The following is a 13,450-nucleotide window of genomic DNA, read 5'->3' on the forward strand; positions in this document are numbered from 1 at the left end:
GGCATCTATTCTACTAATTATGTAGGCTCATTATAAGAAGATTGTCCGGTTCCCGGTACCGGAGAAAAACCAAAAAAAAAAAAAAAAAAAAAAAAAAAAAAAAAGATTTTCTTCATAGTGTATAATCACATATATCAACATTTGCAAGATCTGTATTACTCAGTGAACCAATGTTTGCAAAGTGATGACTTTGTGGTGTTAAAAAATGACATATGGGTAAATGATCCATCCAAAGTGCAAGACAGACCAATGGATTTTGATGTAGCACTGTAGAAAAAGTTCAATTGCACAGCTTAAGATTCTTCATTGCAACCAACTTTTAAGAAGATACCATCTGTCAAGTTTTGATGTAGCATCGAAGAATATCTGTAATTATCTAAAAAGATAATTTAAATTACTCCTCCTCTTTCCAACCACATACCATGCTAGGACAGATTTCCTTAAGTATTTCAACCAAAACAATGTACTGCAACAGACTGAATGTGAAATGAGAGTCCAGCTGTCTCCCATTATAAGGACATAAAAGATGGCAAAGATGTAACCGATGCCATACCACTTCCTAAATTTATTCTGAAAGTTATTTTCTTAAAAATGTTATTTATAACAACATGGAGCACCTGCCTGGCAAGTGCGAGGTCCTGAGTTCAATTCCTGGTAACAAAAAACAAAAAACAAAAAACATGGAGTTGTTTATTGTTACCTTCAAATTAATAAAATTTAAAATTGCTCTCAACCTCTAAAATGGAAAATACCAATTAATATAACTACCGTATAAAGGTGCAATAAATTTTGTGAATAAAGGTCTCCTAAGACCAAAAATTTCTAGATACTCTATGCTATAGACATGTCCACTGGTTAGGATGATGTAGAAAATATACAACATGAAACTGGCATATAACATGCCAGAATGTATGGAAGTTATCAAAGACCACTGAATTATGTTTTTAAAATGACATAGGTACAGTATGAAGAAGCCCTTCCCCTACTGATATGAGCCAAAACTGAGTAATTTGAGCACGAAGAACAGTAGTTATAAATTATCAAAATACACTAAATATATAATAACTCATAACTTCCTAGATAATTTATAACCCACCAACAACTCCAACAAACATTCTCATTGGTCATCTTTTCATGTTGCTAAGACACCAAATTATTTTTCAGAAAACCAATAAATTGTTTTTAAAAATTAACCCCAGATTTCCTTGAGCAAACTATTTCAGAATAGTTGATAATTTCAAATGCATCTCCATAAAAGTCCAGTAAACACAGGGAAGAATATGGTTAGAAAAACATTACTCTGCAAACACTAATAAATGGAGCTAGTTTCAATATACATGATCACTGATTGTGGTTTGATAGCTTGGCTTAAGAACTGCCTACCAGATTAGTAAAGTTCTGGCTTTGTCTGTGGATAACTGACATGTAGGCCACAAACTGAGGAGGGAAGACCTACCCCAGATATAAATGGCACCAACCAATAGGCTTATAGCCTGGATAGAATTAAAAGGAAGAAAGTCTGCCCTTTTCTTTAAAAGTTCTGGTCTTCACCATTTCCTTGAACTGTTGGTCTCCAGCTCCTTCAATCTTCCAGCAAGAGTCTTCAGCCATACAAAACACTTTTTGACCTGACACAGATTCACATCAGTGACTTCACACATGAGCTTCTGGGCCTTTGCTCTTCAACTGGTATTGGGTCATATGACTTTCTTGTGCACAGGCTGCCATTTTGGATTCTGCCTGATTCCTACAGATGGCCTTCAGACTCCTCCACTTCTGATCCTGTAAAGTTACTAATAAACTCTGTATAATTATTTATATTTTACATTGATTCCATTCCTCTAGTGAACACTAACACACAATAGATAGTAAAGCTATTAAGTGAAAGATAATTGATGGATTGGGCTGATTTCCGAACTCTGAGCAACTTTAATGTCACTGAGAGAGGATTACTGTCCATTTTGCATTTAACAAATTGATAAGATAACACATAATTTAGGAAGTATTATTGCCCCACTGTAATCAATCCTCAAGGTCTAACGACCAAGTCATATATAGGAAAGCTGTGGAATAGAATTATAATTAAAAAGTAACCACAGGCAAATAACCAGTCACATCCAGAATGTGGAAAAGGCCACAAACAAATATCCAGTTGTTTAGCACTTAAGATATTGCAGAAAATGTTGGAATGAGGGCATGAGAGGAACTCTTTAATTCTGAGAGGCATATTAAGTAAGTGGAATGTGTAAAACTTACTGAGATTCTTATTAGAACAAACCAATTATGAAAGGGCATTTTTGAAACAGCATGGAAAATTTGAACAAGGATTGGGTATTGGGTGATACGGAGTAATTTTGTGAGGTGTGATAAAATGTGATTTGTTACAGACACATGAGTATATATTTCATGAATTTAAAATACTCCAATGGAAAAAGGTGTAGGAAGACAAAACAAGTGCAGTAAAATACTGATAAGTTAACAAAACTTCCGTGAAAATACGTGTTTGCTATATAATTCTAAATTTTTATGTTTAAACATTTTCTATGAATAAAAGGAAAAACAGCACTTTAGATACTTGTATAGATGCTAAGGCACACAAAATACTTCCATGTACTCAGTGAGTTTATAATCTTTGAAAGAATGAGAAAATGAAGTACTGCTTGTGAATAATTCAAACAGTAAGTGCAGTAACTCCATGAAGAGTTTAAATTACTAATTACCAGATAATTGCAAGGATGATGTTTACCTTAATAAAAGAAATCTATTAGAAAATATTTATCCTTGTTTTAGATTTTCTAAGCTCATCTAATATAGAAACTGAGTTTTCAATCAAAAACACAGAATACAAAGTCTTAAAACTACAGACAGAAAAACACATCTGTCTTGGTCAGGAAAATACTCTGATATTAAAGTACAACCTTAAAATAGCAAAAAGATAGACAAGCACCTAAAATATTTATCTACAATGATCCACAGAATCTAATCTCTTCAATTGAATGGCCAGAGGAACAGTCTCTACAAATGCTTTCCTTAAATTACAACGATCAAATTTAAGCCATTCAAAAATATGACTGCAACACTAAATATTAACTACTACTAAACGTCTGATAACAGGCTAAACTAATGCTGCTGCACTTGGTATAAATGAACTTAGGATGATTACAACTAGTTGATCTATTAGGACACCCTGGAAATACACAATGTTCATCTCAAGAAAATTAGAGAAATATTATTATGAGTAAAATTTGAACGCGTAAAATCTATACATGAACACAAGCAGATGGAACTTTAAAAAAAAGAACGTTTAGTTGACTGAAATTAAATGCTAACCATGCTTAGTGACACAGAAGTACTAAATCTTTTCACTGGTAAAGAATGGTTGCATCTTCATTTATCTATGGTCATTAAGAAGCTTCATCTCTTCCCTAACCATTTCAGTATAAACTTGTACTTACGGAAAGATATCTTCATTTTCAGTACTGCCCAAAAGTAATAAAAAGCAAACACTAAACTTAAAACCAGAGCAGGGGAAAAATGCATTAGTTAAAAGCCTGAAAAAGGAAACAACTCACTATATATTTGGGAGTTGTTTTAATGACTTTTAGTTTGTTATTTGGGGCTACCTACTGGCCCAACTCTAAAACAACATTTGACATCCAAATAAAAATTCATTTAAATGTCAATATTGAATTTTAAGTATGAAATATTTTATCTCAATACAAAAAAAAGTGTAGTCCTGTTCCTATGACCATCCTGAAATGGATTTCATTCAGTAAAGAAAATGGTGAGAGAAGTCTATTACCAAATGATTGAGTTTCAACAGTAAACACATTTTTGAGTCAGGTCATGCATATATGTATCATCTGTGTATAATAATGTCAATACTTTAATATGGAACATTTACAATGCCTACATTCAAAATATATTAAGATTACAAAGGAAACTTAATTAACAGCTAAATGTATCAATATATTTAATGTCTATTTTTAGAACATAAAAATGAGGGCTGGGGATTTAGCTCAGTGGCACAGCGCCTGCCTGGCAAGTGCAAGGTCATGAGTTCGATTCCCAGTACCGGAAAAAACAAAAAAACCAACCAACCAAACAAAAAAACCAAACAGAACATAGAAATGAGCAGAAAATTGCACTTGGGAGGCTGAGGCAGGAGGATTGCCATGAGTCTGTGAGGCCAGCCTGGACTACACACCAAAACACTGTCTTAAAAAAAAAAAAAAAAGAAAAAGAAAAATTTCTGTGGTTTGTTTAAATCTTTATAATTAGGTAGTTTTCACAAAAATGATAATCACATATTGCTTAAATGTACTTTTTTTTAAGTAGAGCCTTCCCACTGAGCTACATACTCAGCTTATTTTCCAGACAAGGTATCACTAAGTTGTGCAGGTTGTCCTTGAACTTGCAATCCTTCAGCCTCCTGAATGGCTGGGATTACAAGTGTGCACAACTATGCCCAACTTACTTTTATCTTAAAAAGGGAACAATGAACACTAAATAAAATGATATAATGGACATGGTATTTAATGTCAATGAACCTAATATTTAAACAGATTTTTTTGGATTTAAAATCAACATTTTCATTTCCAAAAATTTAAGGAATTAGCTGATTTTATATACTCAAACGTGGGATTGCACTGTAACTCATTTAAAAACTATGCAGCTAATGATTTCATCTGGAAATGAAAGATAAGGTTTAAAAAGTTATGCACCATATAATGTTTGTCAACAACAGGCCACATATGTGACAGTGGCTTTAACACATAGCTTAGGGGGATGTATACCACCATCTATGTTTGTGTAAATACTCTGATGTTCACACAATAACAAAGTACCTAGCAACATATTTACCAGGATGCATCTCTATCCCTAAGCTACACATAACTACATTTTTAAAGACCTGATATTCTAACCAAAGATAAGTAAAACAATAATAGCATGAATATACATTTTTTCATCTTTTCTACTATTTTAACTTTGCTTCTTTTATTCCATTCAAAATTGTTGGAATAGAAAAAAACTAACATAATCTCTTTGAAAACAACAGCAATTTTAAAGATGAGAGTTAAATCTACAAATTAAGACTTTAAATTTATTTCAGAAGTTATTGCCACTGCACTTAAATATTTAATTACACCAAAAGCCCAATACATAAAACTTTCTTCTTAATGCAACAAAAATTAATACTGAAGAAATGAAAGTTTCTAGGAAACACATTTGTGAAGTTTAAATTTTCAGCTAAAAAGTATTTTCAAACTGCATCATATCACACTTAAAAAATCTCAAGACTTATGGAAAAAATTTTAAAAAGAATAACTTGATAAGCAATACAAGCCTCTCACATTTTGCTAGCCTCCTACTTTTCCGTTGAATTTTTGGATAGCATTTCTCCTCTCCTCTGGTCAAAAAGCAATTCCTATAAATACTGGTATGTATCATCTACAACCACGTCAATCTGAACCTGCCTCAAGTCACTTATCTGACCTCTAAGGCAAACTGAATTCAATAAATCAGATGAACAGTAACTGATTTCAAAAGCCATGTTTAAAAACAAAATATATTATATTCCACTGGTTAATATTCCAATGAAAATTGTTGTTTAAAAAATACTAAGCATTCAATATTTATTTAAGGAGCTTAAATAAAAAGTTTTAATTATCAGCCCTAGACCTAGGCTTTCAACTTCATTCTTGCTAACTGGTTAAAATAAGTAAAGATTATTACTAGCAAGGTATGAAGAATGTCATGTGCAAAATTACTTTCTAAGAGTTTTTTTTTCTTTTGGTAACCATTTCTATCAGACTTTCACCCTAGAAAAACTAAAACTACTTACATAAAATCACTAACAGGAAATTAGATTTCTTTCAAAATTCTACCTCTAGGCCTTCACACACTCCCATTCCCAGCTCCCTAAGTACTTAAATTTCTCTCATGAAATTTATTCCAGTATACATAAATATTACAGTATTAAGGAGTCAATGTTAATGAATACAAATCAAAGGAAATGAAGGAATATTCACTACCATTCAAATCTCCTTGTATGTTTCCAAGTTATATTTTCAACTTCCCTCATGATTGTCTTTAAAAAAGATGAACACAAAATTTTTCTGTTGAAGACTTTATTCATGAATCTATAATAGAATTAAAAATAGCAAAGAACAAGAAAAGTTTTCAGATTAATATTTACTAACTAAATACATCAGAGAATATTTCTACTTTTCATATAACAAAAATGCCTAAAAATGTACATCTGAGAATATAAATATTCTCTACTTTGTGGAATAATAAAGGTAGGCAACAAAGAATTTCTTAGTACAGTTTGCCAGAAATGTTTATTATACAGTTAAATACAAATCAAAAGAAATCAAATACAATTGATAAAATAATCATTTCATAGCTAATCTTTTGGTAAAGTGCTATTTTCATACTAAAAAAATTATAAAGGCTAAAAATTTTGAATGTTGAGTCATCATCCTGAAAGTATTAAAGTTTTTCTTCAATATTCACTATGTTATCACATTCATATGTCCTCAATATGAGACTATAAGTGAAACCTTAAAACTTAAAAAAAATCTTTTTATTCACTGATTATTTCCTGGAAGTTAAAAATGACTACAGCATTTCTAAATGAAGCTTTTCATGATACAGGCGTGTACTAGACGTAATTTTTCATTGTTTTAAGACTGATCTTTAGGAAAAAAAAAATGATCTTTGGTTTGAAGCTGCCTTTTTTCTAACTGAATGGTTATAGTTAGTAAAATATTCACAAAACAGCACACGTTTAATGTGAACCATAAGAGAATACTGGGACAACAGTCAAAGGCAGTGAATGCCATATATCAAGAGTTTGAGGGTGAGTCCCCTGAAATCTGTAACAGACACATCAAGTGCTACAGGATGTGTCCATACTGTGGACGGACTCACTTCTTTTCATGAATGACCCTCTTATCAACTCATTAACAGCATTAGCCAATGAGAGAAAAATAGTCAAAAAAACACCTCTGAATAAAGGCACACAGGTGCAAATTTTAAACTGATAAATAAGATCAACTGAATTATATATGCAAGCATGAGTATCCACTCCAAGCACTCACACACACACACAGGCTCAACACCATTACTGCACAGATGAACTCTATGCCTGTGGCTGTATATATCCTGGAGATTTGAACTAGCTGGTAGTTTTCCACAGTAAAATTCTGAATGATCGAAAGTTTGCCTTTCCTCAAAGTGAAAGGTATTAAACTAACAGCAAATATGCAATAAGACTGGAAACTATCAGTCACAAAAAATTGAATCTTAGAAAGGACATATTGAATTTCATAACAGAAGGTTACTGATTTCTTCTCTCTCCCCTTGAATAATCAAATGTAAATGCCTTTTAGCAATGGCACCATTCAAATCCCACAAAAAATCAAGTAGTGCTCCCTTAAGGAGCAACTCCATTGGCACAAACTGTAAAACCTGCTGGGGTGCATCAGAGTTCAGCAAAGTGCTCAATAATTCATTCATATTCTGCAGATACTGGAAAACTGAATTTGGAAGATTCTGATAACCAACACATAGTAGGACTGCACAGGTCCTCAGGGGCTCAGAAGACATGGGACAAGAAAATGTGATGAATCTAAAACAACTGTGGAGTATAAAGATCAAGCCAGCCATAAATCTTGTTAAACAAGAGAGTATAGGCAAAATCATAACGTCTCCTCTATGAAGCTGCTGTAATGAATGCAGAAGGCAGTCCAAAAACAAATGCTGGTAATGTGGATCTCCATCATGAAGCAGTGAACAGCTGAAAGTTGAGAGTTCAGCAGATTCGAGGATTTGAACTTCCAATGGTATATGCATTCTGACATCATGGAGAGCTGGTAAGCCCACAAACAGGCACTTTATTTGGTTGCTGGGTTCTACAACCTCCTCATCCTGAAGGCACTGGGTAAGACTAAACAACTCAGAAAGTAACAGTTCTTCTGAAAAAATAGGACAAGAACAATAATACTGCTGTTGTGGCCTAACCTTGGAACCTAAGTTCAAAGCTTCTCCTAAGGAATTTTCAATGGCTTCATTAAGAGTCTTTACAATTTCACCATCGCAGAAAGGAGAGCACTTTACCTTTGGCAGTTTCTTTCCTTCTATAATATGCCATAAGTCACATTCAAGATTGGAAGCTGTCCCTTCTAAAAAAGAATTCTGTCCAGGATGATACACAGCATGCTCTTCTATTAAAGTATTAAAGTATCCTTTGGCTACTTTATCTTTCCATGATAGGGTTTCCAGAATCTTCCTTTCATTATAAGTTTTAAAATATCTGTTTCTCTGCCCAAACCACTTTGTATTGGTACTACAACCAATATTATATTTTTTTACTAGCCAGTTATTTCTGGAAAGAGGCTTAAGTTGAAATTTTTGCATAAAATACTGTACTGCACAATCCCTTAAATTGTTCAACTTCATTTGTTCCTCTTTTCCCATGCATTCAAATAGACGAATGTTCTCAGAAATAGTCTCTAACTGATACTTATGAAAAAAAGCACAACATTCTTCATGTCTTTTAAGAAAAGATTCAGGAATCACATGATGGGGAAAGAGAGCTTTCCGGGTCATTTCAGTTCCAAAATTCAGCACCATCTTAGACAACACAGGATGGATGGCCTCTCTTCCCTTATACTGCAGACATACCACATAGACTTCTGAGTTTCCTGCCTTGCTAGTTGCAGGTTTGAAGACATGAACTTGGTCAAAGGAACAGTTTAACAAGTACATCAGGTTGATGGAACAATGTTCAAACAAAGTAAACATTTTTAGAACAAAAGAACCACCATTTCCAAGAGTAGTCAGAGCAGTGACAACTTCACAGTAATGCAAAGAAGACACTAAAGCTTCTTGTTCACCTGGGTTTCCTTGGCAATCAAAACTCCCATCTGCAGTGATCAAGTGAATGGTAGCCATGCTACTCAGGAAATTCTTAAGTCCAGTCAGATATTCCAGGGTCATGATATCACCAGTGTTATCTGGACCAAAGTACCACCAATGCAAGGTATTTGCAATGAGCCGGTCATCCATGATCATTGAAAGATTGTCATTTGCTTCATTGTATGGATTCAGAGTATTAGCTACCCAACTCCAATCACAAGGGAACTGATGGGATTTTAAGTAGTGGTTAAGACTAGCTATAAAAGCTCCAGGAGCTTCACAAAGGTGAAGAGAATTCAGCTTTCCATTCTGAAAAGCCTCCTGTGGAATAAGTGGAAAGCTACACAAAATCTCATGGAATTTGCACCACGCTTGAGTACAAAGTTCAGCATTCACAGATTTTTTCACATGAGAAATGATTTTTCCTGCTTTATTAGTAAAAGCAGTGTGTTCATGCCACTCATCCAGTTTCTTATCACTCAGGAGGTTTTTCACTTCATTTAGTGAGTTCTTCAAATCAAGAAATGCATTAAATTCTGTGTGGTCACAGATGAAAATCTCACTAGGATCTGGTAACTGCCACTCATTATTAAGTGGCTTGCAATAAGAAAAGTTCTTGGCAAAGAGTTCAACAATGTCATCAAGAACATCTGGGCTGAATGTCTCAAGACTTGCTAACTGCTGAACTGGTGGCTTTCTGCACTTGCTCATTTTCAAATCAAATTAAAATCTAGGAGAGAAAAACATTAAATTAATAAAATTTATTAGTGAACAGAGTATCATCAGCAATAAATCTAATAACACTCATAATAAACCCCATAAAATAAGACGGTGCATACACCAAAGAATATTCCTCAGTGAATGGCAGCTTTTATCACAGTAACACATCTACCTCCCCAAAGTTCTCTACCTACACCTGTGCACCACCCACACGGCTGCAAACACCCATTTACATTTACAGATTCATCCCTGGATATGACTTGGGTCCAGTTCTAACAAGCAACTTTTAGCATTCTTCAAAAATTCCCTTAACACCTCACCCCCTTCCAGAGGGGGCATCCTATACCTGAAACTGATACTTAATCCTACTATCAAGCTCCTCCACCATCACCCACTTACCTACCTACTAGGATCACGAAACACATCTTCTGCCCAAATTTCACAGAGTCATGTACTTTGGTGGTATCAGTCACCTATACAGGCCACCAAATCACATTCGTTGGTACAGTTTGGATATGTGTTAAAGGCTTGGTCCCTAACCTGTGCTGCTACTGGGAAATAATAAAAGCTTTAAGGGTGAGGCCTTGTAGAAAAAATTAGGAATGCCCCTGCAGAGGATACTGGGAGTTCTCTCTTTGTGTGTGTGTGTGTGTGTGTGTGTCTCTCTCTCCCCCTCTCTCTTTGCTTCCTGACCACCACTGGGTGAAGAGCCCTCCTCCTCTATGCACCCCCTATCATGATGCCTGGCAATTGGTCAAGTGACCATGAACTGAAGCCTCTGAAACTATAAGCCAAAATAAACCTTTCCTCCTTATAAGTTGTTTATCTCAGGTATTTTGCCACAATGATGGAAAGGTGGCTAATACATTCATCATGATACTCATAAACTGTGTTGTACTTCAGTGATTAACCTTCTCCTGCTTAGTGCTGAAACTGACCAGTTTTCCCTGGCATGTCTTTAACTTACAGATTCCTGCCTCTAATATGATTGGTCATACAGTTCCATGCTTGCATTATAATATCTCATTATAACATTTCTGCTTGCCACTAAAACTTAAAACACTTTGGTAGCAGAATTTTTACATGAAAAAAATAAAGCCTTACCAAATATAATTATAAACAGTTACTGTATATTTTGTGTTTTAAAACTGCCCAGGAAACCAAAAACATATCTCTCCTGGGAAGAGAAAATAATATAAGAGAAAATAGCATTGCATAATGACATAATGTTGGGAAAGTTCTAAATTCCAATAGAGCAATAAGTATTACAAGACACCTGTTAGTGCAATTTAACAGGTGCTTTCACTCATGAATTCTGTATTTAATTTACCATATTCAATGCATTCTAGAACTAGTTTTGTAAAAAACCTAAATTTGTCAGATGTGAAAAAATTGACAACTAGATCACTATCCCATAAAAGGCAGATGTTCAAAGATTAAAATGAGAAATAAAGGTGACCTACTGTCACAAGAAGTACAATAATACCCAGAAGACTTCATTCTATTAGTGTTTACTTTGTATTGTTCTTCTGGCACACTTTTTTATTCTTTTTATGTTTGACTTAACAAGTTTATTGACTCTACCACTTTGTAAGCTCCTTGACATAATGGGTTTCTTTGCAGTCATTTGTTTTTCACAGTGTATTTATAAATTACACGTAGGTTAACAGTCACAAATACTCATCAACATTTTTCCTACCTTAGATGGGTTTTTTTAGTTAGAAACTACAGACAAACCTGAAGGGAAAAAGAAGTTGATTCTGCATTCACTGAAGTCCTAAGTAAGGACTTAAAATTTTACTACAACAAGCTCTTCTGTATTAATTCACACTGTACTCACTAAATCTACAACCATGTTCAAGTCTCAGATATTTCCTATTTCAAGTCTGATTTCAGTCATTATTTTCACAAACTAATTAATAGCTGCAGTCAAGCTGTAAAATCTTACCTAAATTAAATAGGTAATTACCTCTATGCAAGGACAACTAAAGAGATTCAAATACGCTACTGTTCTTCCTAACTATACTTCAGCTATCCTACCAGGCAACTTTTATTACAACTCCCATTACTCATTCCACTCCAGTCACACACCTTGCACTGAAGACACCACACACCTTCCACGCCCAAAACCTTTGCACTGGCTGGTCTCTCTACCTGAGATGCTTTTCCTCATGTATCTGCAAAGCTAATTTTCTCACGTTCTTCCAGTAGTTGCTCAAATGTTATTTTCTCTGTAATATCCATAGGCCCTGACATACTTATTTAAACTTGTATCTTGCATTCCCAATACCCCTTACCTTGCTTTCTTTTTTCAATGGCACTTATTTCCTTATTTATTTATTTATTTATTTACTATTTATTTATTTACTATTTTACTTATTTACTTAATTTACTGTATTACTTATTTACTATTTATTGTTTGCCTTCCACAAACTATAATGTAAACTAAACAGGGCAGGGATTTTTGTTTTGCTTACTTATATATCATGCTGAGATTTTGGAACGTGCCTACCTAGTACAAAGTAAAGGACTCAGTAAGTATTTACTGAATATTTGGATATCATACATTGCACAAAAGGCTCTTCTCTGATCACTGACTGAGTCATAATAAGTCATTTTATTTTTACTCTTATTACTTCAACGCATGCACAAAAAGAGGCAAAACAAAAATTTGTGGTTTTTAGATCGCATGGAAATTTTTTCCAGTATGTCATCCTTGGTCACTTTCATTAAGCACTCCACAGAGCTTTGTGGCATCATAATCCTGCTAGGTGGGTCAGTATTCCCATTCTTACATTGCAGACTCGAATAAGAAATTATGTAGCTTTCTGCAGAAAGGCACTGGGCATACTTGTAGAATTCGGGAAGCTAACATAAAACCCACAAGATCTCAACAGTTCGTATCTCTCCATGTAACACAAAGGAGACTTAGAAGTATTTCTGACAACTCCTCCAAGCAACTGTGTAAAGAACAGTGTTTATCTAGCGCTTACTTTGGGCCAAGATGGCATTTCACCTTTGTGAAAAAGAGTCCCAAGCCCTCCATCGAGCGACCTGGCTCTGCCCTGAAGGAAACTCAGTCGTCCCAGCCCCTGCCTCACCCTTCGGGAAGTCCAGACCCAAACTCACAACCGGGCCTGGATTACCTTCGCTCACGCCCACCTGAGTCCCACGGTCTGGGGAGACTGCGCTTCACTCGCTCTCCTCACTCAAGGGAGCCATTCTCCACCTCACTTCCCTCCAAGGTCTGCTTCCTGAGCAGGTCGCTCCTCTGGGTCCGCGGCACCCCCAGCCACAGGGAAGAAAGGTGTTGGGGCTGAAGGCAAGGAAGGTGGCCTGGACCCGCCCTCTTGGCTCCTGCACCAGAGGTCCTTCTCCAGGACTCGTCCTCACAGAACGCCCGCCTACGGCAGCCCGGAGGCCCTGACAGTCTCACTGCGCACGCGCCCGGCTGGCCTTGCGTCGCGTACGCTGACGTCACGCTCTCGGGCGGCGGTACCGTGGGTTTCGTTTCTCGGCGAGAGACTCCAACTGAGAGACACCAGCTTCCCGCCTCTCGGGTGCTATGGCAACGGAAGCTGCTTGCCCTTGGCTGAGAGGTGGGGTGGTGGGATGGGGTGGAGCTGACTTGTGCAGAATTGCTGGCCCCGCCCCACTGGCCTCAGAAGATTTTCTTTCCAGCGGAGTTGAGAGTGGATTGAAACTGAAGCTCAAAACACAAGTCGTTAAAAGCCAAACTAGGAAAACTGCTAGATAATATTGTTACATTGTCACTATAAGTAGGGAGATATATTTATTTTATATA

The 13,450-nt window shown here is 35.7% G+C and overlaps 1 protein-coding gene across 2 annotated transcripts; it reads right to left on the reverse strand.

Moving 5' to 3' along the window:
• Positions 1 to 6,114: 6,114 nt before the first annotated feature.
• Cmtr2 (cap methyltransferase 2) lies at positions 6,115 to 13,092 on the reverse strand. 2 transcript variants are annotated; one of them, XM_005403496.2, is made up of 2 exons: positions 12,808 to 13,092; positions 6,115 to 9,655 (listed from the first exon to the last, which is right to left on the reverse strand). In XM_005403496.2, exon 2 carries the CDS (start codon positions 9,634 to 9,636, stop codon positions 7,333 to 7,335), a length of 2,304 nt encoding a protein of 767 aa, XP_005403553.1. In that variant the 5' UTR covers positions 9,637 to 9,655; positions 12,808 to 13,092; the 3' UTR covers positions 6,115 to 7,332. The 2 variants fall into 2 exon arrangements, with proteins under 2 accessions (XP_005403553.1, XP_013359470.1); XM_013504016.1 differs by having other exon boundaries at positions 12,792 to 13,092.
• Between the last annotated feature and the right edge of the window lie 358 nt (positions 13,093 to 13,450).

This window comes from Chinchilla lanigera, unplaced genomic scaffold (assembly GCF_000276665.1).
Source record: "Chinchilla lanigera isolate Chin_1 unplaced genomic scaffold, ChiLan1.0 scaffold00083, whole genome shotgun sequence".
Lineage (NCBI taxonomy): Eukaryota > Metazoa > Chordata > Mammalia > Rodentia > Chinchillidae > Chinchilla > Chinchilla lanigera.

Excerpts from the sequence above, each read along its gene's own strand:
- Cmtr2 (XM_005403496.2), bottom strand. The coding sequence starts at position 9,636 with ATGAGCAAGTGCAGAAAGCCACCAGTTCAGCAGTTAGCAAGTCTTGAG.